The sequence below is a fragment of the Ambystoma mexicanum genome, chromosome 11 (genome assembly GCF_040938575.1).
Source record: "Ambystoma mexicanum isolate Mex_15411 chromosome 11, UKY_AmexF1_1, whole genome shotgun sequence".
In the NCBI taxonomy this organism is placed as follows: Eukaryota; Metazoa; Chordata; class Amphibia; order Caudata; family Ambystomatidae; genus Ambystoma; species Ambystoma mexicanum.
Genome location: NC_090934.1, coordinates 740,829,228 through 740,856,109, shown reverse-complemented (window position 1 = coordinate 740,856,109; position 26,882 = coordinate 740,829,228). Strand labels below are relative to the sequence as shown.

Below are 26,882 nucleotides of genomic sequence, written 5' to 3'. Positions count from 1 at the left end.
TTGCGGTCACTGATGCACCACTGTACCAACGTTCACCGCTGGACAGAAAATCAACATTTGCACCAATGTGAACATGGCCCTTTGTCCCCAGAGGAGGCACGGAAGAAGTGGTTGATTCCATCTTCACCGACACACAAAGCCATTGAGAAGATTGTTTTCGACAAAACTCGATCAAGAGATTTGAGAGGACTGACAGAATTCTGTCGCACAGGAGATTTGGAGGTGTTCCACAATATGTGCCTAAAGTACAGGCCAAAGCGCTTGCATTTTAGCTTTCGGGGCATGAAACATCGCACTCTACTAGCGGTCTTGGCACATAACAGCAATGTCGGACGTGAACAATCCAGGACGAGGGGTAAAGTAAGGATGCCTCGCTACACTAAGGTGTTTTCAAAACGAAGTAAGCAATGGGTGATCAAACCAGTCTATGATGAAATGCAGTTCGACTTTGTGAAAGGCCTTATTGTTGCTGTGTTAGAGAAGCACAGATATGGAATTTTGGACGTTTCTGTGCAGAGCAGTGATCCATTGCCACCGAACATTGCAACTGTGCCATGTCCACCCGAAGCACAGCTGGTTGTGAAGTACAAATCCCGGTTTAAATAATTGCAATACGATTGTCTTTTTGTAAATAAATGTTATTGTACAGTGTACCTGTAACCCTAACTCCTACCTTCACCATCATGGTTGGCGAACAAGCTGGGTGTCATCTTTGAATTCTCTCTATTCACCTCATATATGTGTATGTATATATTTTTCTCATGTCTAATCTCATGTAAATGCTGCGCACTGTTAATGGAGGGGAGGCTTGCGTATTGCAAATAATAAAACAAACAAACAATAAATCTCACTTTTAACTCAACTCTTGTGGTACTTTATACTTTCCCTGACCTTCCGCCAAAAATGAAATGTCTCCATAGTTATGATGTTTTGGTGCTGCAAAGCTCGCAGACAACGGGGACAAAATTGGGGGCCTTAGAACGCGACAAGCGGGCCGTGGCATTTGGGAGAGAAGCCAGTTTGCATTTGCACATTGAGGCGCACTACATAGAGGGATTCTAAACTTCAAGTTCTCACAGATGCCTTTACTACGTGATGTTGCAAATAAAGAATGCGAAGGACAGCGGCTTTGATTTTCAGCTCGCGCCCAGAAGAGGCCTACAAGTCGCACTGGAAGTATAAGGGTCTTTAGTTTTTTGACCTTGAGACCGGGACCATGCCGAAAGAACTACATTTGAAGGGGTGCGCAATAACGTAAGAGACGATAAGGCAGAAAATTCAGAAACTAGACCGAGTTTCATTTTAGTTCAGTATACGAAAAATCGTTGTCAAAAGCACGGTCCATTTTACAGACTGCATTACGAAGAGACACAATGGAAATTTCAAATATAATGTGAGTAAATCTTTAGACGCTTTCATACCGGAATGAAGAATTAATGAATGGATGCATGAATAAATGAATGAATGAAGAGCTAGGAAAAGCAAGGAAAACGTGTTCGTGCTGGGCACATGGGCATGCAGGTCCACTGGTCTCACCGATCTCGGTCCTTGGCACAGCCACTTTTCCCTGCACTGCCTACCTGCACTACGGGAATGTCTCTGTATCCTTCAGCCCCTTCTCCCGGCATTTACCTTGCACTTGCCACCAGCTGGCCCTATTATTTATCTTGTATTCGACTAACTATGTACAGCACTTTTAACCCCCTTCCCCATGCGCCATCTGAAAGACACCAGGCCTAGTAGGATCGTTGTCTGTCTGCCCTTGTTCCCCCCTGCCTCGTCGCGCCTTGAAACACTTGTGTATAGGCGCGTTACAAATGCCATATCATATATCATATCATTCCACACGCATGTAGACTGTCGTTTATCATTGTGTTTTGGCCTCGATTTATTTTGTTACTTTTCGCATTGATTTTAGAGCCGAACATACTCCATTGAACTATCCTTGCAAGCAAATAGTTTCTGATCGGCCGTAATAAATAAAATGAGTAATATTAATGAAGATCGGCTGGCGAGACTAATTATAATTTTTTTGTTTTCATAACAGGTATTTGCTCCCCTTCTGCTACTGTCATCGGTTTGAGACACCGGCAGACGGATTCTTCGTGAGACACCTGCAGCTTCGTGTGAACAACTGGAGCACACTGACCATTTTATGGGACGATCGCCAAGGGCCCACATGCCCTTACGCTGTACTAGTGGGTAGAAGCAACATATCAACCTTTACGATGGACTAGTGCCTAGTTGATGGAACAGCCTTGCGGTTCACCGTGCTTCCAAAGTGCTTCTTTTAACGAAAAGCAACACCCTGTGTACCATTGTGGATACAGATAAAAGAAAATAAATGGCTTTCGGAGTTCATATGGCAATTGCTGAATATTCTCTAAACATTTAATGTCAAATAAATGTACTTTACCAAATATACCTTGTTGCTGTTTGATTTTAAAGTACAGTTTCATATTCCGAATTGTGGCGCCCTGTGTTGTGAGATGGTCTGTGTTGGTTTCCGGGTTCTGTGTGGAGTCGCGTAGAAGACTGGGCGCGTTTGCCTACGCAGCACAGTAAAGTCACGGAGAGAGGCGGGGAATATGAATGTTTTGATAATGTCAGGCTCAGGGGCGGGGGAATTGATTTAGTTCCGCAGAAGCAGGTTAGCCAGGGTGATGCGGCAAGTGATAGGATTATCACAAAATGGCGTTTCCCTGGTGCCTGTTTTCGCGTGCGTTTAATGGACGAAAACTCGGGTAAGGTCCATAGGAAAGTTTTCTAAAATCGAGCCACTTAGGCTTAAAAAAACATGGCCGACCCGTAGGGACAATAACATTTTTTACTGGACCATGCCTTTAATACTTCACATATTCCCCATCTAGGAAACACTTCTCGTACTAAAATAGTTGCTGCACAGGTGGAATCTGGGTGCGTACATGGACCAGCCTCAATCCACCTTGAAAAGGGACATACCACTACAATCATATATCTGTATCCATTGCATACTTGGAGCATGTCGGCATAGTCGATGTGCAAATGCTGAAAGGGACCATTAGGTCTTGAAATAACTCTCCTAACTTTGCGCAGTGTGTGCCCAGTGATAAACATTTGACATACGATGCAGTTTACTACATAAAATGCAACGTGTTCTATCAAATTTTTAATGAACCAATGCACTGTAATAGTTGCGGCGAGGCTCTCTAGTGACATGCGCTGGGTAGTGTAGCTGTTCCAAGGCTGCAGGCATCACCAGTTTACCAGTGTTGTCTTGTCTCCACAATGCTTTGGAAGCGTTCAAAGAAAATCCCCTCCGTGTCCACAGGTCTCTCTCATCCTGAAATGCTTCCCCATGAATTTCTGCTATCTGTGTCCTAGACAAATTACTATAACAATCAGACACTCATTACCACCATGTTTTCATTCACATTAGGTGCGTCAAGCGTCATGATATTTTCTAACATGTAACACGTTTTGCTTCCTCGTCTGCTGCTTGATTTCCACGTGAGATAAAATCTGCCCATTTAGTATATGCTGCGCATTTAACGACTGTGATGTCTACTGGGAGTTGTAGTGCTTCAATGAGTTTGTCCAATAAGGCTGCGTGCTGCACTGGAATGCCGTCCCCTCTGAGGTAGCCCCTCCTATGTGCTAGCCCTGCTGCATGCACTGTTGATGTCACGTAGGCGGGGTCACTGTACACTGTTACTTCCTGGTCTGCGTGATTCTCGAGGGTGGCAATCCGTGCCACTAATTTTGCAGCCTGTGCCGAAAAGTGAGATGGTAGTCATGCAATTATCAATACTTCAATCTCTCCATTGGCCATGTGCTTCACCACAGCGGCACCTTTATATCTTTGTCCATCATTTTTATCGATTCTAGAAGAACCGTCAAAGAGAATCTCCCCAGCTTCCAACAAATTTTCTTTCACCCTTGGGAGCTTGTCATTGAATTCCTCATAGTTCGAGCAATCATGTATATACTCGTACTCTGCCAGTGGTTCTGCTACAAACATGGCAGGATTCACTATTCTACATTGAACTATTTTAATCGCTGGATTTGATATAACCACATAAGCCCTTTGAGATGTCAACGTGCCTTTAGGCTTTTCCAAAATGGAAAACCATGCATGTTCAACAAATAACGTCATGGAACACCCCATTACTATGCTGCCAGCCTTCTCAAAGGCGAACCCAGCAGCTGGCAAAGGTTGTTCGCAAAGAAAATCCTTGTTAAGATGGATTTCTGAACTCTGACCTGGTGGGCAGTGGTTCAGGAAGCCAGCCTAGTTCCTTGAAACAGGGTAACCTTCTGGACAAGCCAGACCAATCAAGGTAGCTTGGCGACGGTCAAGACTAGTTCTCAGGAGGGATGAGGGTGACTGAAAGACCTCAATGAGCACACAGAGTAAAGGACACTTACAAATCACTCCCAGTCAGGTGTAGATGCATTAAAAATGGCTAGTGCAGTAGCGCTGCCACTCCCTCAATCTCTGGGTTTGGAATCCGAGTCAGAGAAATTTGATGGGGATGGGAGTGTGGGGGTTTGTGGGAACTGATGCGCTAATGGTTGAAACTATGCTGGAGACAGAAGAGGAGGGGGGTAGATGTTGGAGGAGTGCCAGGTCACACGCAATCATTCTATGAAGATGAGTTGGAGCAGTCTGAGGAGGGCACGAATGAAAAGGAAGAACTGAGAGAAGTTGGTTAGGTGAGGGGGAAACAGGAGAACTCTTTAATGGACACTCCTCCGATATTTTCAAAAGGTATAATAACCCAACTGGCTAGGAGGGTAAAACCTATCGAGTTGGGGGAGGGTGATGAGGAAGATAAGGAAGAGGGGAGGGCAAGACCAGAGTAACAGGACTTTGAAAGTTGATATTATTGACCTTAGAGGAAATGAGATCTTGGGTACAGAAGGAATGAAAGGATCAATCTTGCGACCTAAGAATTATTAAGGAGAGGCTGGCCATTATAGAGCAGGTGGTAAAACCAAGAGGTATGGCTAATGAGAAGGGAGTGAAAAATGGGATTGGGAGGGAAAATAAAAAAGAAAGGGGTTCTGAAGGAGAAATGGAAGTAGAAGAGGAAGGGGAGAGGGCGGAAATCGTGCAGGATGAGGAATTGGAAGAGATAAGGAAAGAAGGGGAAGAGGATGAACCCCTACATATTGTAGTATCAAAAAATTCAGAAAATGAGTGCTTAAGGTGGCTGAATTGAAAAATGAAAAGGCCTCCTGTCGCAGGTTTTTGCAAACTGCGGGTAGGGGCTTGAATGCTGAGCAGACTATCCTAGAGGAAGTGGGAGGTCTAGGAGAATGTAAGGAGGAGGGAGAGAAAATTGGAAATGATTATGGTGAGCATAACAAAAATGGTGGATACAAGAATAATTAATATTTGAAGGCTGAGAAGAGACTTGGAGATGTTTTAAAAACAGAAAAAAAACAGATCTATGGGGTGGAATAAAAAAAGTAGACTAATGGATACAACTGTAAGTAATATTCAATCAACGGTTACGGCTCCAGATTAGGCTCCCAAGGCCCCCCCCAATATTTGAGTCAACCGATGAGTTCTGAAAGTATTTGGAATGTGGAAAAGTGACAAAATGGAGGTGTCCAAAACATGAGTGTAAAGGGATTAAATAGTTCAAGCAGAGTAGTGGGGGGAGAAGACTGAGGACAGGGGAAGGGATTAGAGACAGAGGTGGCCCTGGTGCATGGGGGTGACAACACAAAGAAAGGTCTCCTTTTGTCTGAAGTTGAGGTGAGAGATATATTGGAGGAAAACAACTCTGGGCATCAGCAGTTGAAAAAAAAGGAGGGGAATGGGGTGTTGAGAAGGACGAGTGAGCAAGGAAATGAAAATGAGGGTATGGATCAGACTGAAAACATAAATCAGTTTGAAGGGGGATGGGCTAAAGTGAAGGGGAAATAATGTTAAGGGGAGGGGGGCAAGGAGGTTAGTGAACCAATACTTAAATTAAGACCTCTGAAACAACCGGATGCACCCAGTCTTATTTTAAATTACTTATTTGATGAGGGTGGCCGAACTCGCTGCATAGGATGGGGATTTTGGCCCTATTTGATGAAATTCCTGCCTTAAGACTGATTACCTTGGCTGATATACAACTGGCGGATTTTATTCATTCATAGCGGTATGCTTATGTGACACTAATTATTCTATCTCCATTGGTAAGGAATAGAATACTGAAAGAAGCCCTTAGTTTGCAAAAATACAGTTATGATATTTCGGTATTCAACAATGAGATAAAAAAGCAAGAGGAAACTATGGAGAGGGAGGACATTGAGCATGAAGAGAGGGGTAGAGTCAAAGATGAGTGGAGACAAAAGCCACCAAGTGTTGAAGGTATCAGGTAATATTATCCCCATATATATGGTCGCCGTATATATCATCGCCGGGAAAAGGTTGTGGCGATATTATATGGGTGACCATATATATAGGGACAGGGGCAGCAAAAAAAAAAAAAAAAAAAAAAACGTTTGGGGGTTGCAGGGGTGTCCCCGCATGTTCCATGCAATAATTTCCCCACAAAAAACAGCCATTTTACGGCGATATTTTTGCATGGCGATATTTTCGAGGGGACATTATTACATGGAACCGTGTTGAAGCGTCTAAATGGTGGTGGCTTGCACTCACAATAAAAGAATCGATAGCACAACTGAAATCTTTGAGTCAACCGCTTTAAAAGGAATAGTACATTAAAGCTCCTCATTTGGAATTCATGGGGGCATAAACATTTGCTGGCTAACACAAAAGCGTGTAAGGAAATTAAAGATAATGACGTAATATTTCTCCAAGAAACCTGGGCAACAGCAAACCTCATTTGGGATGGATTTGATATAAGCAAATGTGCTCTGCAAAGGATGAAGGGAAGGCAGAAGGGTGGTGTGACAGTAGGAAAAAGGAGGGAAGGATATAAAAAGAATTGTAGAATGGAGAATGTGATAATGTTCTGGGTATTGGGTTGATTTAAAGGGGGGAATGGAACAGTTTTCATTTGACAAATGTATATTGGACTCTTAATCTCCATTTGGAAACAGTTATTGGCAAACTAAATTATAACTGGCTAATGGGTGGTGAAGTGATTCTCGCAGGAGACCTGAATGCTACCTGTAATGTTGAAGAGGTAGATAGAATAAACTGTCTGATGACAGACTATGCGCAGGCCACGAGAGGTACGAAACAAACAGAAGGTGGTTTCTGGCTTAATTTTACAGAAACATGGGGGTTGATCCGCCTGCAGAACGATGGCCCAACATGGGCAGCAAGGGGCTTCTCCTCAGAGATTGATTACATATTTGTGTCAAGTAATCTTTTCTCGAAGGTACTGACCTATGAAATCAAGCAAACATAATTTAGTGATCATGCGCAACTATGTGTGGAGTTTAATTGGGTGCCTAATTGTGTGTCCTCGGATAGTAATCTGAGAGATGTAATGGTTAACAGTAGAGGAAACAAACTTAGATGGTCTGAGAAGGTGAGTAGATTAAATATAACCATATTGAGAGAATTCGATTCGAGTCCCTTGGAAGAGAAATTGAAAAGATACTCAATAAGGGGTCTTCCAGAATATTTGAAACCACTTTTTGGGGGAAGTGAATCCTGAAAGAAGCAAAAGTACTCAAACTAATCAATAGTCAGGCATGTGTTTAATATATAAGTAAAGGCAAGAAAAATCCCCTGCACAGAGAGATTTGAAAAACCTTAAAGACTACGGGGAAGGTGGTGAATAAAGCAGAGACAATCCCGTTATTAAGAGAAAGGTATACAAATTGGTTGAAGTTTGAACGAGTCAGACGGTCCCAAGTTGATGGAGAAAGAATGTTAGAAAGCGTTAAAGGTAAATACTCAAGGACATTTTGGGAGCCAATTAATAAAACTGAAAAAAAACATCAGGCATTAGTAAGCAACCCTATTGACGAGGAGACCTGGATCCAATACTTTGAAGATATGCATAAATGTAAACTCAGTGAAAGTTATGATAGCGTGGAACTGGACCATGGGTGGGCATTAGATATCTCTCTGGACAACATCGAAGCAAAAATTAGCAAGTCCAACCCATCAAGAGTGGCAGGGCCCAATAAATTGACCAATGTAATATTAAAATAAAATTTGGGGTTGTTGGCCAAAATTCTTCAGATAGAATTCAAAAATATAATGGACATGCATATTATCGCAGACTCGTGGAAAAGGTCTTGTATGGTTCCCATTTTTAAGAAGGGCTCTAGACTGTCACCAACAAATGATAGAACCACATCAATAATGGACATGGATTACAAAATGTTTGCTTCGATTGTGCTGGAGCACAGAGGAATGGAGTGCAAGCAATAATATACTAGATTACAGACAAATGGGTTTCCGTAAAAAAAAATATGGACTGGGCTTGTGGTGGCCTCTTGTTGTGCTGTCTCCAGAGATTGACCTGGTCTTCAACACATTCAGCAACATTTGTGGCTTCAATGGACTCAAGTAAGGCTTTTGATATGGTAAATAGGAATTTACTGTGGCATTCCAAATGTGTCCAGTTTTTTCCAAAGGGTTTATTAAGTATGGTGATGTATCTGCATAAAGACTCGAAAATACAGATTAGATTAAATTCAGAGGGTCTACTATCAAGGGAATGCAAAACTTTGTGAGGAATATGTCAAGGGTGCATCTTGGAGCCCACACTATACAATCTATACATGTCTGACGTTCGGAGGTGTTAGATAAAAAAAAACCTTGGCCTCTTCTAAAATTAGTGCATTGAAAGTAAGTTGGGCAGCTTATGCCGATGATTTTTTGCTTATAGATTCCACGCCAGTGGGATTGCAAAGACTTATTATAGCTTTTGGTGAATATATGTCATCTATGGAATTAAAGATAAATTCGGCAAAGACAGTGATATTGAGAGTGGCCAAAGGGAAGGCGAATAAGGTACGTAAGTTAAATTGGACGTGGGAATACAGTGTGTTGGCAATAAAGGATCATCTGCAATTCCTAGGGTATTCCATCGTGGCAAGATTCAGAAAAATATTTTATTAAAACTACTTAAAATCAAAAGTAATGGGAATGATAAACCAAATTAAGCAATTAGATCGGAAATTTGGCAGATTCTTGTGTATACCATGCAAGGAATTTTATCGGATTAAAGTACTAGCTGGTATTTGTTCTGTGCTAGAATTTTGGCCAAAGGAATTGGAGTTGGAATTCAGAGGCATTGAAAACATGATTTGGCGATCTATTCTTTTTTTTTTCTGCCAAAATGTTGGCATTGCAGGTAATAAGTTATGAGATTGGTCTGCAATCTATTGTTAGTATAGTCTCATTGGGAACATTATGCCTTGGAAGAAAGTGTGAAATTTTGCAAGATGGAACACTATATGCATTGTTGGGAACAAATGATACAATGGTTTCCATGAAGGATCTTAGGGAAGAGTTTGGTATCATGCTTGACAATCTGGGGCTCACTGGACATATTAAGAACTTACCCGACAAAGGTTAAAATAATTTACCAGAGCGTGGATTGCGAGAGGAATAGATTGGAGATAGTTGATTGCTGGATAAATGCTCAAGTGGCATCTCCACAAAACATTCTGGGCTAAATGGAGTCTTACCTTTCCAAATTCTCTAATAGGAAGGTGGAAATGGGGTTTATGAGGTTCAGATTTAATGTCTTGACAACTAACGAGATAAATTCCCTCTCTTTGATTATGAATGGAACAAATGGTATGTGTAGGTATTGCAAAAACCTACTGGAAATTAAATAATTGTTTCATCTACTAGTGTTGTGCCGTAAACTCCTGTATAATAGGATAATGTGTTTTAAAGACTTTGTAAATATGGAATTGATTCAACGATATCAGTTTTGGTTAACTTTGTTACATGGTGACTCGATATCATTGAAGCTAAGAGTTTTATCATTTTTTAAATGAATTGTAAAATAGAGTAAAAACTAAAAGCAATATATTCAGGGTAGTGCGGTAAGGTGGAAGATGTCTAGAACTTGGATTATAGAGTATATTTGTGAAATTGATAGGATATGTTGGAAATATGTTATTGTATAGGGTTGTGATGAGATGAAATTGTATAGAGTTTTTATTTCTGTTTAGATGTTGTTGTAAATATTCTTTTGGTAAATGTTTCTATAAACCATATACAAATAAAGGAAAAAATAAATTACTTAATAAAATCTGACAGTCTTTTCATTACTTTTGGATGGTAGGAAACAGGGCTTTAGGCTTTGAAGGCTACCATTTGAAGATTGAGTGTGGCCTTCATTCTGGAGGCTTGCATGTTTCAAGGTAAACGTACCCCTATGGGGCTTCGCGTGGATGCAAGATGTGCCAAGGCCACTGCAGTGTCATGTGATCAGTAAGGCAGTAACAATTGGCCTCCTTCAGTTTTCTGTGGGGATTACTGCAAGGGTACACGTTCTAGGGTAGATGCAAAACTTGGGCAGACTGTTTTGCAGGACCTTTTAGACATTCTGTAGGTGCATGTCCTTGAATTCCTTATGCTTTTCAGTCCCCCATAAGTATTTAGGAAAGGTGAAGTGTCTTGAAGGTAGCTGTAGATCCTTGAGGAGAAGTAGCACACATTCCTATATCCCCTCAGAGGTTTTGGCATTTGCATTCGGAAATAAACAAAGCACTGCAACCCCCTTGGGCAAAAAAGGTAGTTGGGGTATGTTGGTTGGATAGTTAGGCAATTGAGGGAAACCTGGAAGAATGTTGGGGAATGGTCAATTGATGGGTAAGGGGGATTAGGGAAAGATGCTCCTCAGTTCTGTTGCAGCTGGCCGCTTCACGACTATAAATATATCCTCGCACACACTCGCCCACACTACTTCCCTACCATAACACACCAATGTGGCACCTTAATATCACTTCTTTGACATATGGAGCATAACATAGTGGTTACACATGCTTGAATGCGAGCTACAGTAACAGTTTGATGGCAAAACTGGCTTTGCTGCAGTTGGTTAGTTTTAGTTTCCAACAAGAAATAAAGCAACACTTCGCTTTCCCAATGGTCCATGAATCGTGCTGAGCATTTGCGATGCTTGCATTGGGTGAAACTGCAAGACAAGGTCACAATCTGGATGCTATTACTTAATAGCCCTCTGGGCTCTTTTCTCATATATCGTAAGGGCAGGATGAGTTTAGCGTGCACTCAGTCTTTCAAGTGATTAGTATCTTAAAGGCTTGGGTCCGTTCCCCTTTGCAATGCAATATGAAATATTTTTCTATCTGGCCTCAGAGTAAAATTCACAAATATTCCCCCAAGTCTTCTGCAGTATTTATTTAACTGGGAGAGAGTGGGGCCTGGAAAGGTGTACCTCAGGAAGTGGCCCTGCATGTGGATTCAAATTGTTGCCGAGATCGGAGATGTTGTGACCGCTGCGATGAAAGGCTTGAGCGCAAGAGGTGTGCAGTCTTCAGTGTGCGCTTGTCATTTCTTCTGAGCTGTGCTTCCAAGATGGCCAGAACCCCCGTAGTTCTGCTGCTAGGTATTACTAGAACCTTTAGTTCCAGAATTTCATTTTTCCTACGGTTTTTGTTTTGGTGCTGGGTGTGCCGCATTGCTGGGCATATGTGACATCTAGCAAGCAATGTGGACCCCTGTTGCTCCTCCTCCTCCTGGTACCCTCCTCCCCAGTCAGTTCACCTCTCACGCCAACACAGGGGCAGAAAAGCCAAGCTCCATCAGGTAAGCAGATTCAACACTGTCTCAACAGGGGTCAGGGAAGAGTGCTCTTAGAGGAGGATAAGGTGTCTCTGCTATGCTCCTGGGGAGAAGCCCTTATGAATTGGACTTCCCCCATCCCTTCCCTGTGGGTGGCAGAATTTCATAGTTTGGCAAGCTATAGATTTTGACAACTTCCTATTCCTGAACCTTACAGGTAGTCCACCAGGTATACTGTCTCCCCTTAGCACTTCTTCTTCCTGGCGATTCACCAGACAACTGGTGCTTGCCTTTAGACCCCTTCCTGCTGGAAGCGGTTTGTCTGCTTCTGGCTAAAAAGGGCATAGTTCCAGTACCCTGCTCGGAACCAGGCAAGGGTTTATTTTCTGGTGCTAAATATGGATCTGCGGCGTGTACAAAGACAAGTTGAAGATGTTCATGTTAACTCAGATCCTTCAAGCCCTCAACCTGTACGTCTGGCTAGTCTCCCTAGATCAAAACAAAATATATAGCAAACCACACACCTAAAGTGTATCAATGTTAAACATTAATTTAAAATTCTCATTAATTCGGGTGCAGGGGAACAAAATCCGGGCACAAGGGTTGTGAAGAAACAAATGTAGAAGAGGGGCCTGCACACCATAAAATTGGTCAGAACTACTTTGTACTATATTGTATTGATTCTAAAAATGGTAACTAATGCATTCTTTCTAAAGGATAATTTTGAACAACATTTATCAAATACTATCACATAGATATATATTTTCTTAGTTTTCATCCTGCCTGTGGTGTCACCTTGGAGATGCCAACCAAAGTCACATGTTCTGGAAATGTTCCAAAGTACAAGCTGTTGGTGCTGTGTTTTACACGTCTGCAGTCGGCCCGGAATTACTAGGTATAACTGGAGCCCGCTGGAGTGCTTGCTTGGGGCATACTCTAGGAGCAGAGAAATCGGACATATCACCAGGTTCATGGACCTAGCATGCATCGTTGCTAAACGCTGCATCACCATGTCCTGGAAACAAACGAGGGCCCACAATATAAACTGTGGTATCTTGAACTTGAGACTTGGTACGAAGCAGAGACAAAAACGTGGGCTAGGTCGCTGCAAGGCCTGTGAGAGTCCCAAGCAAGTACCCACGAATCTTGGAAAGCACTGTTCGAAGGGATTGTGTCCTCCGACGTATTCCTTATCTTAGATATAAATCCTTCAGCTTTGCTGGCCTCGGAAAATTTTTTCGCCAGAGGGCGCTGCGCGTCGATGATCGCCGAGTCGATGACCCTCGACGGCCTCCGTGCCGACGTCGACGTCATCCTGCCTATAAAGGCCGCGCGCAGCGTCCGTTGCTCAGTTCCGTTTTTCCGCGCTTCGTTGTGCCTCGGAACACCGTTGCTCAGTTCTCGTCAAGATAACGTATATAATAACTACTATTTACCTCGATATCGATGGCATCCTCCTCCGACCCGACGACCCCTCGGTCCGGTTTCAAAAAGTGCCGAGACTGCGGGAAGAAAATGTCGTTGACGGACCCTCACAGGGTCTGTTTGTGGTGTCTGGGAATCACGCACCAGAGTTCGGAGTGTGAGGAATGCCTTTCCATGACGGCGAAAGCCTTGAAGGAGCGTAGGGGGAAGCTCGAGAGAGGTAGGTCAACTTTAACTTCCTCGAAAGCTTCTTCGGTAGAGTCGAGACGTTCGTCTCCTCACCATAAAAAACACTCTCGATCTAGATCACGAAGTGGCTCCCACCACTCGTCGACATCGAGACACTCGAAGAAGAGACGTAGGAGATCCCCTTCGTCATCTTCGTCGAGTTCTCCTGAGAGAGTTCATTGCCCCACAAAACGCAGCTCGCAAGCTGAGTGGGAGGAATTCAGGAAAAAGATGCTAAGCGTCTTCGAGAAAGCGGCCTCGTCCCCCTCGAAGACAGCTGAGGGTGATACCCCGGGTAAAAAACCCAAAAAATCTAAACGCCGCGAGTCGCAGTACCCGGCGGAAAAGTCAACCCGAAAGCGCCTCGAGCCATCGGGAGATAAAGCATCATCGACGCCATCGTCGAAAACTCCTTCGAAACAGAGGTCGGCGCCATCGACGCCGTTGTCGAAGGATTCATCGGCGCATCAGTCGATCGAGTCGACGCCGACGTCGACGCCGATATCGACGCCGGTGAAGGAAAGAACCACGGCTACTCCACAGCCAACGGTTAGACAAAAGACCTCCGACTCGACGCCGAGAACGTCGACGTCGTTCTCGAGCAGGACTCCGATCCTTTCGAGTTCTTCGAGGCCTAGTACACATTTCTCGACGCTTTTCACGGCGCCTTCGAGTACTTTCACGTCGGTGTCGACGACATCGACGTTTTCAAGGCCTGTGATGATGGCTCCTTCTGCATTGGAAATGGGGTTTATACCATTCCAAAAACCAATGTATCCCCCTTTAACCTCGATTTTTGAGGAAAGGGAGGATTCAGACCAAGATATTGATTTACAGAGGACCACATCACCAGAGCCAGAGACTTTCGCCTCTGAGGAAGGAAGATTAAAAAATCTTCAGGATGCACTTCAGGAAGCTAGTGGCTTGGACACTTCTCCTGAAGCAGAATTTATCAAACCAGACCCAGGAGAACATGCGGAGACTCCATATAGAGCTCTGATGTCTAGAATCATAGAATTTATGGGTTGGTCTGCACCTTCTCCTGCCTTTCAGCAGGATGACCTCACTGACATACTGGACAAGGGCCCACAGGAGGATCCTGTGGTTCCATTTCACTCTGCTCTACAGAGAAGGATTTTGACAAACTGGGAAACGCCAGAAATTATCCCGGCAGTAAATAAAAAACTGTCAACAAAATACAGGGTGGCTAGTTCTGACCCTGAATATTTGTCAAAACACCCTACTCCTGAGAGCTTGGTTGTACAGGCTGCAACCTCATCAGGCAGCACATCTGCATACCCCACTGCTCCGCAGGATAGGGATGACAAAAAGTATGATGCCATGGCTAAGAAGGTTTTTTCTGCCTGTAGCATGGCGTTAAAGTCTATTAACGCGACCTGTACGCTCGCTAGGTTCAGCCACACCCTTTGGGAGTGCGCTTCATCAGCGGCTGACTGCCTCCAAGAAGGAGAGGAAAGGGACGCATTTTTAAACATCATCAGGGATGGTAAAGATGCGATGTGCGAGACCCTACAAACTGGCCTAGATTCTGCTGACAGTATCAGCAGGGCCATGGCGGCAAGTACCACAATCCGCAGGCATGCGTGGTTGAGGAAGTCTGGTTTTGCCTCTGACGTGCAGACCAGGCTTTTGAATATGCCCTTTGACGGTTCTACCCTCTTTGGAAAGAAGGCGGATGACAGTTTGGAGAAACTGCAAACGTCCAAGGCAGCAGCCAAGTCATTGGGAGCTGCTATCCGTCAGAATACCTTTCGTCCTTCGGGATCATCGTGGAGAGGACGGTCCTTTCGTTACTATTCCTCATATGGAAGGGGCAGGGGACGACCGGCTCAAAGAGGCCAAGGAAGATTTACCCGTGGTGGACGGGGTAGGGGAAAGAAAGCCGCACCCGCAGGAGCAGGAGCCACTTTACCTTCGGCAACTGCATCAGCCGCTTCAAAACCACTCTGAGGTCTCCCCTCACAGAACACCAGTAGGGGGCAGGTTAACTCACCATCTGACGGAATGGCAGGCTATTACGTCAGATGCTTGGGCTCTGGAGACAGTGGCCCAAGGTTACTGCCTGCCCTTCCTACATATCCCTCAGAGTCATCCACCGGGGAACAACCCTTTGAAGCTTCCAGATCCGCTCCTCTTGCAGGAGGTTTTAGACCTGCTAGAGAAAGGTGCCATAGAACTGGTACCTGTAGCGGAAAGGAACAAGGGTTGGTACTCCCCCTACTTCATAATACCGAAGAAGGACGGAGGACTGAGACCCATCTTAGACTTACGGGAATTGAACAAATTCCTCCGAAAGGACAAGTTCAAGATGGTGACTCTCTCTCAGATCCTTCAGGCCCTCCAGCTTCAGGACTGGTTGGTATCTCTAGACCTCCAGGACGCTTATTTCCATGTGCCGATCCATCCCAGGCACAGGAGATACCTGAGGTTCGCAATTGGCAGCTCTCATTATCAATTTCGAGTTCTGCCATTTGGGCTAACCTCCGCCCCGAGGGTCTTTACCAAGCTAATGTCGGTTGTGGCTGCAAGTCTAAGGAGGGAAGGGATTCATGTCTACCCTTACCTAGACGATTGGTTGATCAGAGCTGTATCTTCGGAACAGGCTCAGAGACAACTAGATTATGTTTGCCACTTCCTTCACAAGCTGGGCTTCTCCCTCAATTTAAAGAAGTCACAGATGATACCATCACAGAGACTCCAATTCATTGGAGCAGTCCTGGACACTTCCCTGGGAAAAGCCTTGCCACCAGAGGTGAGGGCTCGAGATATTCTGCAGATGGTCATCAGATTTCAGAATGCCCAATATCTCCCAGCCTACGACTTTCTGAGGTTGCTAGGCCTCATGGCATCCTGCATATTCCTCGTGCCGGAGGCTCGCCTGAGAATGAGATCCCTCCAGTGGGCACTGAGAACTCAGTGGTCACAGTTCTCAGGAAGGATGACAGATCTCCTTCGGATCCCGGTCAAAGTAGCCCGAGACCTTCAGTGGTGGGCCTGTCGGGAGAACATCCTGAAAGGAGAAATGTTTTGGCAACCATGGCCGGAGATAACAGTAGTCACGGATGCCTCACTCACGGGGTGGGGAGCTCACGCCAACGACTTGACCATCAGCGGTCGTTGGTCTCCATCGGAGTCCAGACTACATATCAACCTGTTGGAGCTGAGAGCCATCAGACTAGCGCTGAAGGCTTTTCTGCCGTCTGTACGGGGAAGAAACGTCCTAATAATGACGGACAATACAGTGGCCATGCACTACCTCAACAAAAGAGGAGGCGTAGGCTCACTACCACTGTGCAGAGAGGCGATGCAGCTCTGGTTTTGGGCAATTCAGGAAGGAATCTCTCTATCGGCAATTCACCTAGCCGGAGAGAAGAACTTGACAGCGGACGCTCTGAGCAGGCAGAGCACAATCTCTCACGAGTGGGAGATAGCTCAGGAAGTCCTTCAAGAGATCTTCGCCCTTTGGGGAACCCCTCAAGTGGATCTGTTCGCCACCAGTATCAACAGGAAGTGCGACAGATTTTGCTCAAGGGAATTTCCCCCGAGAGGAGCTCTAGGAGATGCGTTCGTAGTGGACTGGGAGTTCCCACTTCTGTACGCGTTCCCTCCGGTCCCTGTCATTCCTCAAATGATCAGGAGGTTGAGAAGGTTTCGGAAGACCATGATCCTAATTGCCCCGGATTGGGCCAGGAGAACGTGGTACCCGGACCTTCTAGACATGTCCATCTGCCCTCCAATTCGACTGCCATACAGAGAGGATCTTCTCTCGCAGAAGGAAGGTCAGGTTCTCCATCCAGCCATCAAGACCCTCAACCTTCACGCTTGGTGTCTGAAAGGTTGAGGTACAAGGATTGGGACCTTCCGGATGATGTTATGGAGGTGTTGCTTTCGGCCAGAAGGCCGGCAACTAAAACTCTATACCGCTGCCGTTGGAACAAATTTTGCAGCTGGTGCAGAGAAAAGAATATTGAACCCTTTTCTTGTGGTACACCTATGGTGTTGTCATTCTTACTTTACCTGGCTAATTCAGGCCTACAGGTTGGCACAATTAAGGGCTATCTCGCAGCGCTATCAATCTTTAAGCGCACTGCAGAGGAGCCTTCATACTTCAAAATTCCATTGGTAATACAATACCTAAAAGGATTAACTAATGTTTATCCCCCGAAACCTTTTCAAGTTCCCTTATGGGATTTAAACCTAATTTTAAACTTCCTAAAGGGTGCCCCTTTTGAACCACTACACTCTTGTTCATTGAAGCTTCTCACCCTCAAAACTGTTTTGCTAATAGCATTGACATCTGCTAGAAGGGTTAGCGAGTTGCAAGCCTTATCGTGTAAACCTCCACATACAATCTTTTACAAGGACAAAGTTGTTCTTCAGGTGAAGCCTAACTTCCTCCCGAAGGTAGTCTCGGAGTTTCACATCACTCAGAAGATTATATTACCTTCTTTCTACCCTCCTCCTCATCCGGGGAAGGAGGAAGAGAGACTGCACAGGCTGGACCCTAAGCGAGCCTTGAGCTTCTATATCAGCAGATTGGCTAAGATCAGACAAGCAGACCAACTCTTTGTAGGTTATGCAGGACATAAGTTGGGCCTTCCAATAACAAAACAAACCATCTCCAGATGGATTATTTTAGCCATTCTGGAGTGCTACAAATTGGCAGGAAAGGAGCCTCCTCAAAATCTAAGGGCTCATTCTACCAGGGGTATCGCAACATCCTCAGCCCTTCAAAGAGGGGTGCCAATTCGAGATATATGTGCGGCTGCCACATGGTCGTCCGCACATACATTTACCAAATTCTATAGCCTGGATTCCTCCTCTAGTCAAGAAACTAGATTCGGCAAGGCTGTGTTACACTCTGTCCATTCTGGAAGGGTAACATAACTTTTATTACTCCCGCCTCCAGTCACAATACCACTGCTATGGGAGTCTATCTAAGATAAGGAATACGTCGGAGGACACAATCCCTTCGAAGAACTAGTTACTCTTACCTTGTAACGTTCTTTCGATGGGATGTTCCTCCGACGTATTCCTTATCGACCCTCCCATCCATCCCCGCAGTATGACTTCCTGTGGGTTTGCAGCCTATGCTCCTTCAAGGTGATTAGTCTAATCCAAAAACATTACTGGGGACTACAAAACGGAACTGAGCAACGGACGCTGCGCGCGGCCTTTATAGGCAGGATGACGTCGACGTCGGCACGGAGGCCGTCGAGGGTCATCGACTCGGCGATCATCGACGCGCAGCGCCCTCTGGCGAAAAAATTTTCCGAGGCCAGCAAAGCTGAAGGATTTATATCTAAGATAAGGAATACGTCGGAGGAACATCCCATCGAAAGAACGTTACAAGGTAAGAGTAACTAGTTCTTCTTTGCTATGTTCCACCCCTCTGATGACAAACCCCCATGAATCCCCCTAAACGTTATATTACCCATAACTAACAAGATTGTGAACTACCTTCTCCCCTTCCTGCATTATGGACTCTGACCACTTGATTGCCCACCCATGTGTGCCCGAACCACACCCCTGTTCCCGTAATGGCAAACTCCTCATTACACCCTGTATAAGAGCCCAGTTGTTAAGCCCAGAAAGTTTATCTGTTTCTCGTATTGTTTAGTTTTTTCCCTTTATTTCTTTGGCCCACTACGTATTAACTGGTTGTTCAGCAATCTCTGCTTCATATGTACATTGTTCCTATCACTTGCTGTTGTGACTTAATGATGCTTTAGTATGCCCAGTATTGGGGCCTTCTAGCACTGCAATGGTAAATTGTACCCCCTCCAGCGACCCCGTGACCACCAATGCTCTACCATCCACCCTTCTCCATGTCAGGGTGCTCACGAGCCTAAGCTTCCGATTAAGTATGATGCCCACTCCCCCCTTCTTGGTAGGTCCTGAAGCCCAGAAAGTCTAACCCACCTGTGCCCCCGGTATATGCCTCTCTTCCCCATGCTGGAACCATGTTTCTTGGACCAACAGCACATCAAGATCTCTATTACGCACCTCTCTCCCTAGCAGTGAGCGCTTAGTGGGAGAATCAAAGCCCTTTGCCTTCAGGGTGCCCATCTTGAGAGCCTCAGCCCAACCCCTCCCTTCAATTCTCACCATTTGGAGATGTGGACTCCCGTCCCCACCACTCCATCAATTGCACTGCGGTTTTCTTTAGAATTGTTTGCCACCGAAACCCAATTTCCTAACCCCCTTTTTCCCCCTCCCACCCCCCCATATATCCCTCCCCCCGAACTTCATGGCTCTCCCCTCCGAGACGCCAACCATGTGATGGGCCACCATGGATGAATGCTTGCCTGTACCGTTTTTCAAATTACCATTACATCTCCCCCTTAAATCTCGTTTTCAAAACATATTGGCCATTGGTCCTATCCCAACTATGCCATTCCCCTTTCTTCTTCAGGAGTCCCCAGGATCCTTCCATGGAGGGTTGTTGAGCTTTTGAATTTCCTGCCACCCTGCATTTTCTTCACACTCTGCGGGCCTGCTGGCCCACGCTGTTACGTCCGTTCGTCCATTGGCCTCTCCTGGTCTCCTCTGGGATCCTCACCCTTAAGAACTTGGAGAACCTGCTGTGCCTCTTGCCCACTGGTCACCCTGTAGTCGGCCTCTCTCCTCTCGAAGGATAACGCAAACGGGAAGGACCAACAATATTTTATGCCCCTTTCGGTCAACCATTGTTTGAGGGGCCGGCAGTCTCTGCGACGGGCGAGGGTGAGCACCGACAAGTCTTGGATCACCCTAATCGGTGCTCCTTCATATTGCAAGCTTACCAGCTTCTCGGCTTTCTCCAGGACCTCCATTTTCTCTCGATCTCAGGAAACTGACCATTATTGATCTTGGGCCCTTTCCTCCACCGCTGCCCCCACCTGTGCGCCCTTTCCATTTGCACCTCTTTCCCTCCCAAGTCGAACAGCTGGTTGATCAGTACTTGAACCTTTCTCCCAACTTCTGAGGCCGATTCTCCTTTCTGCTCGTTTCCTGTTTTCAAGATCGTCCAGTTTCAATATGGTTTCCTCCTCAAGAGTTTCCAGGTCCGTTAATCGTGCTTCGTATTTCATGTCCAGGTGGTCCACCTGTAGCTGGTTGTTTTCCATACCTTCCATTTTATCCTCCAGCTTGTCAACTCTGCCCTTCAGGTCACATATCAAGGCTTGGATATCCGTCCTTATCGACTTTATTTCCTGTAGGATGTCTTTGAGGTCATCTCTGGTTAGGGCCGGGGACACTTGAGTTCCTCCCTGCTGCCATCTCAGTCTGGATTGTTTGGTTCCCCTCCCCACAGTTCGCCAGGCTTCTCCTAAAGCATTGGAGCGACTGTACTCCCACCTGTGCCACCCTTCTATGTCTTGGCGGACCCTGATCCTCTTCCAGTGTGGCTTCTCACCTGGACCCAGAAGGTTCAGCTCTCCGAGTAACCCTCCCTGGCCCTTCCTTGCCTTTCGACAGGTCTGTCCCCACTCCGGGTCACCCTCCGGGCCACAGGTGCCTTGTCTGCCTTGTTCAGTGCCTCTCCTTTCTAGGTGTCAATTGGGGGTTCTTGGATCCGTGTGCAGCTCCTTTGTTTACGCCTCATGCCTTGGCTCTAGACTGTGAGCTCCCCTGGCCTGGTACTGTCTTTACACCCTCTGGACTCTTAACTACTTCCAGGCATCCTGTAGCACTCTTCAGTTGAGTCTCCTCGTCCCCAGCTTTTGAACACGCTGCCCGGGAGGGCAGAGCCGCCCCTAAGATGTATTCAATGACTGTTGGATCTGATGCTGGGGGGTTTGTTCACTGCCCTGGCCTGGCCCCTGGCATCACACAATCAACCCCTAGATCCTGTAGCCCAAGAATCCACAGCTGGTTCCTCCTTGTCTTCACTTTGGATCCTTTATGGGCCCTTCTCTTCTCAGGGGCCTCCACAAACTCTGGCATCCCCTCCCCTGTTCTCTAAAGTTCGATGTTTTCCTTCACGTGGCTGAGCCGAACTGTCTTCTGGTTTCCCCTGCAGGCCTGGTGGGGATGACTTCACACCACCCTAGGTGGTCCACTGCTGTCTACCGCCGGGGCCGAAGCCACGCCACGATGGGTGTGCTGGCTGCTCACATGGGAATCCTCCCGGCTCATGACTCTTTAAGTTCCCCCTGCTTCAAAGGGTGTTCCGGTGTCAGGGCCTCGTGGGTTGGGGTAATCCCGTGCAGGTCTGTGGCTTGTGTGCACGCTACTATGCTGCGGTCCGTTATGCTACCGGGGGAGGGCGGTCCGCAACACTGTAACTTCTCCTCTCACCCCACGTGGAGCGGGGAACCAAGCTAAGCTCTGCACGCGGGTGAAAACTTTGCTGTGCCTCCTCCACCCTCCATTTTACCTGGTGCCCTGGTGCGGATCAACTTCTCCGGATGCGCATTATGCGTCCTTGGCCGCTTTGCAGATGCTCCTCCTCGCCTCTAAGTCTACTCTGAGTCGGGGCCTCGGTCGGGTCCATGACCCTGACAACACAAGTGGACCGGCTCCCACTAACAGTGGGCACAGGACCCTCACTGCTCTCTTATTCTGCCCCACTTTCAGGGGGACGCCAGGCTCCCGCTTAGACCACGTCCTGGATCCTGCTCTCCTGCTGCTCCCGCTTAGACCACGTCCTGGATCCTGCTCTCCTGTCTCTCCTCCCACAGTCACGGCCTCATCTATGCCCCCGGGGGGGTTGGAAAATTGCATTTTGTGGCTATTGCTGCCATGGGGAGAGCACAATTTGCCCCAAGCTAACAGTGTCCGGGCGGAGCAGCAGCTTCATGCGGCCATCTTGGTCCGTGCCCCCGGGTGGTCTCTTTCATCTTTTTACTTTGCTTAGGCAATTGTTTGCCCTATATTCTCAACTTCAAGGTCTAAGGAAACCCTCTACTGTCTGGATGTCAGGAAAACTCTTATATTGTATTTGGATTGAAAAGACTATTTTCTTTAGGTCAAAAGATCTATTGCTCGGTGGATGGTTGCAGTAGTTCTTGAAGCTTACATGACACAGAATAAAACACCTCCCGCAGATTGCACACTCACGTAGTTGAGGCAAAGGCCACTGTTGTTGCCTTCCACAGACTGATATTCTGACACATGACCAGCAGAGCTGCTACTTGGTTTACTTCCTCTGCTTTCTGCAGGCATTACTGTATGGACGTTCAACCAGGCAATGCTATGAAATCTTTTCTCCTAGAGTTGCTCATGTTCTTTCCGAGGGATTTATGTGCTGTGAAATCGCCCTTACAGTATGGTGATGGGATGTCAGAGTAAGAATGTTACCCACCATAGTGACTACTGTACCCCTAGTCGATAGTTCCCTTTGCTTCTCCCTTCAGCCCCCATGATTAAGTTAGCTTAGGCTGTAGGAGCCAATGCTCCTACATGCAAATTGCTCCGCTCTGTGTCCCTCTTCAGGGGGACGTCTATAGAGTATGGAAGAAAGGGGTTGATGGACCTGGTAATACAGTAGTCGCTAAGGTGAGTAACATTTTCTTTTTGTGACATCTGAATCCCAGACTCCTGTAATGAGATATGTAATAAGTGGTAGAAATATGTAACAAGTGGTAAAAAGGGAAAGCAGTTGGTCATTTGGAGGTATACCAGTTAAACAACTCTGTGCTAATTGAGTTCACCAATGGCAAACTCAGCTCCCAAATCCACCGCTATATAGGGAACAAACTTGCCCCATTCGATGACCGAGCGCGATGGGACTGTGGAAGGCCAATGAAACAAAAAAAATAATTGCCATGTATGAATTTGTGTTTTACTTTGTATGTAATGAAGTGTGCTTGATTCAAGATGATGCGTCAGTGAAAAAAAGTAAAAAAAAAAAAAGAAAATGGCGTAATGAATTATATAAAGTAGCACCAACAAGTTCTATCAAAGTAATTTCGCCATTCTGAAAGTATTGAATTTTCTTTTTCTCATTAGCTCTACGAATGCATACATGCTTATATATCGTTTGAAGAATTCATCAAGGAATGCAAGTAAGTTTATTGAAGAGAATTGTTTAGCATAGACAATCTTCTGCAAGAGTATTTATACTACATAGCAACTAGAGACCTAAGATCGCATTAGTGTTTTCAATCAAGCCTCACAAAAGACGTAATTGAGAAAAACAGTTTGCTTTTGTCAGACTAAAGATTATTGTGACAGTAATGCTGAATGGAGAGATATGAAATACAACTATTAAAGATAGGCAAAAGACACATTCTAGGGGTGGCTAAGCTGTGAGCTATACAGTGGCTTCCTGTGCCAGCTGTAGGGAAGCCCTGGTGACAAAACATCTATTTTTTCCCACATTTCCACTCTGGGACCCACTGATGGAGTCAATGCCTGTCTGGAGTGGCCGTGAATCTTCTGTCGGCAGCGGAGTGGGTCTGCTGCTGCAGTAAATCAGAAGCAGGGGGAAGAAGATAGTGGTCTGGTTTCGGCTGTTCCTCCAACATGGCACCTGCCACCTGAAGATGGACAGAATATTTGGGAGCTGTAGGCATCCCCTGAGTCGATACAGCAGAGAAGTAGCAGTCCTTAAGCCAGCGAACCTGGTGTTTGGTATGGTCTAAGGCGGAAGCTGTGTTTGCTGCCAGGAGGTCCCTCCCACCCTAGGATGTGAGATCTGGATGTCTTCGCTGTCTTTCAGCGCATGTGGCCAGGAGCTGCATTGTGGCCCTGTCGTTGGGGACCAATCACTATAAGTAAAATCTATGCAAATTTAAAGAAAGCTTGAAAGGTCCCTTATCGGTTCCCTCCCTCTCCCCTCAGGTTACCTCTCTACCACCATGAAAGGACCATTCATGAGCATTCACTTTTGTGGTTGTTGGTGCTCCAGGGATTGGAGGAGCCAAAGAGGTGTGGTTGAGTTTGCCTGATTCAGGGCACAGTACTCTGTTCATTAATCTGACCATTATCTTGAGCCCAAAACCTACTTCTATTGCTGTAGTGGGTAACAACGTTTTATTGTTGATACTTGATTGAAAAAGCAGCTGTTTGTTTAACATGGCCCCACAGCTATAAAACAAGTGAGTTCTGGGAAAGAGACCTTAAAAGCCATTAATCTAGTTTGTTAATTAAGGAAATTATGAAAGTCACACTTGCATTTTTAAATCTCCAAAGAGATCATGATCCACACAACACCACGTCAGGCTGTTTTCATCTGAGTTGGGCTCTGGACATCCCAGCCACTACCTAGCACCTCTCCTTTTGGCATGAGATTGATAAAACCTAAAGTCAGAGAGAAGGAAAAATCGCTAAGTATTCTTTCTGAAAAAAGGACCCTCTCACAGTGACGGAAATTCATGTTGAATCAGGCTCAGTTATGGAAGCTGCCCTGCTAACAAGGGCAACATCGTCCTTCTCCTAAGAGTTAAAGCATGACCTTGCAAAGACTATTACAAACGTTTCTAAAGCTATTACAAACCATAGCAAGCATGTTACTACCTTTGAGAAAACATAGATGAGGCAGAGCCATCTTAGTGTTCAGGCACACGTTCAAGATCCATTAACAGAGCATGTGCTGCATCTAGAAGAATCCTTTAAACTTGTTTTAGGTAAGGTTGGGGTGATAGAAACAGCTCATGAAGGAATAACTGCATTTCTGGGCCTATCAATAAAGATGAGCAATGATGACTTGGAAATACTGAAAAATGTGTTGGTAGATCTAACGTTAAATGGAACTCGTAGTGTCTTCTCCAAATATCAACACGACAAAAAACGTATTGCTGATTTCTTTACCTCTAAATAGTTCTAAAGAGCATTTGATATCTAGGATTTGAGGTGTGCTGCATGTCTGCCTTCAATCATGAAAGTTCAAATTATGTCAAAATGTGGCTTCTTTTCCAATCCCCAAAAGAAATCTGACCTATAATCAATTTCATGGCTAGAAGATGAGACGTGGGCCCCAGGCAGGTTTCAAATATTGAAGACAAATTGAAGAGCTTTTCAAAGAGTGAAACAACTTCCAAGTGTCTCCCTCTTCCCAGCAACAGGACAAACAAGGTCCTTGGTTTCTCTGTTTTGGCTTTGAAAATGGTATGGTAGTTACCAACGGTTTCTCCCTTGGTTCGTAGACAACACTTTCACCATGACCTTGTTTAGTTTGACAGTACCATTATTTAGTACTATGTGGAGGGACCGCTTCTTACCCCAATTATTGGAGGCACCACGTCCATTAAGTGTGCCCATTATTTAGGGCATTTGTTTTCACAGAAGCAATCCTATTGTTCACCTTTTAGGTCTGATCTGTTTTTTTTTAGGGTTTCAGCTTTTGCAGTTTTTTGTGGAGGATGGTATTATTGTTTCAAAATTATTTAATTTTGAATGTTTCTATTTAAAGGATTTCGCATTTGTGATCTCTTAAGCACGGATATGTAGGACTCTTTTTCCTTGATGTACTCATACGTCCCATCCCCTTTCCTCCATCCTTGTGGGCGTCCTGCAACATGGGGACGGTACCGGAACCTTTGGCAGCAAAAAATGAGCTTCTCCTTTAAATTTAGTACATCGGACGGGGCGTGGCTACGGCCGTGGGAACGCCCCACAGAGGCTCTGCCCTCCAGCACCTCACCTCAGTCAATTTTTCTGCATGGACAGTGTTGAACCTGGCAGCCAGCGCAGAGACTTTTTTTTTAAGCTTTCCGCTTGCTGCCCATTTGTTTTTCAATTCTTAACTTCCCTTTGGTGCCTTGCCTCCCCCGACGCATGTCTGCTGCAGGAGGTTTCACGAGATGTGCCTCATGCGACCGCTTTTGCCCAGCCTTGGAGCCCCATGCACTTTTGTCATGTTTGGGGCATGACCACTGCTGGGAGGCATGTTCGGCTTGCAGCGCTCTCGGTCACAGGTCATTGAAGAATTGGTTGTCATGGTGGAGGGAGATCTTCTACGCTTCTCCTCCTCCCCACCTTAAGGACTTCGTCTCCAGGACCTCTCGTTAGGACAAGGTAGGCCCTCTGGTCAGCATGGCTCCACAGAGCAGCAATTCCTTCCTGGGGGTTCCCCCGGATCAGTGTTCTTCGATTTCAGGTTCTGGCAGGTCTAAGGCTACCGGCTCCCAAGCTGACGGTGCCTGGGGCCCATCTAGCGGTTCCGGGGACACACCTGAGACCATCCCGGCTACTAGCTTCCAGGCTGAGGGGCTCAGGGGCCCCACCAGGCTGTCCTTGGAAGGGCGACCAAGTTTGTCCTGTTCTTCTAACCCAGGGGGTAAGGGATCAAGTGCCAACTCCAACTGTCTGTCCTTGGCTCGATCCAGCACGACTACCGGCGCCGGTCCCGATGGCGTCCAACCTAATGGAGCTCGCTCCGAGGCAGTGTGTCAGGGCATTACGACTACCGGCTGTCCAGCTGAGGGCTCAGCGCCTACTAGAGTGCTCCCTGAGGTGGATGCCTCTGCTTCGGGTAAAAGACCCAACCTGTATCCTCGCTTGTCTGATGACTCTCTTGGCTCATGGCCTTTGCACCCTCCCATCCAGGGCGTGGCGCAAGGATTCAAAATGGCGCAGTCAGTGCTTTCGCCCATCAAATGGGCTTTAA

At 46.0% G+C, this 26,882-nt stretch overlaps 1 protein-coding gene across 3 annotated transcripts in view; it reads left to right on the top strand.

The window, feature by feature from the left end:
• USP47 (ubiquitin specific peptidase 47) overlaps positions 1 to 26,882 on the top strand; it is a 2,970,466-nt gene that overhangs the window by 1,233,507 nt on the left and 1,710,077 nt on the right. For all 3 annotated transcript variants that reach the window (XM_069623643.1, XM_069623644.1, XM_069623642.1), the window contains one exon: positions 23,282 to 23,337. In XM_069623643.1, the coding sequence (XP_069479744.1) occupies positions 23,282 to 23,337 (56 nt within the window). The remainder of the gene's footprint in view (positions 1 to 23,281; positions 23,338 to 26,882) is intronic.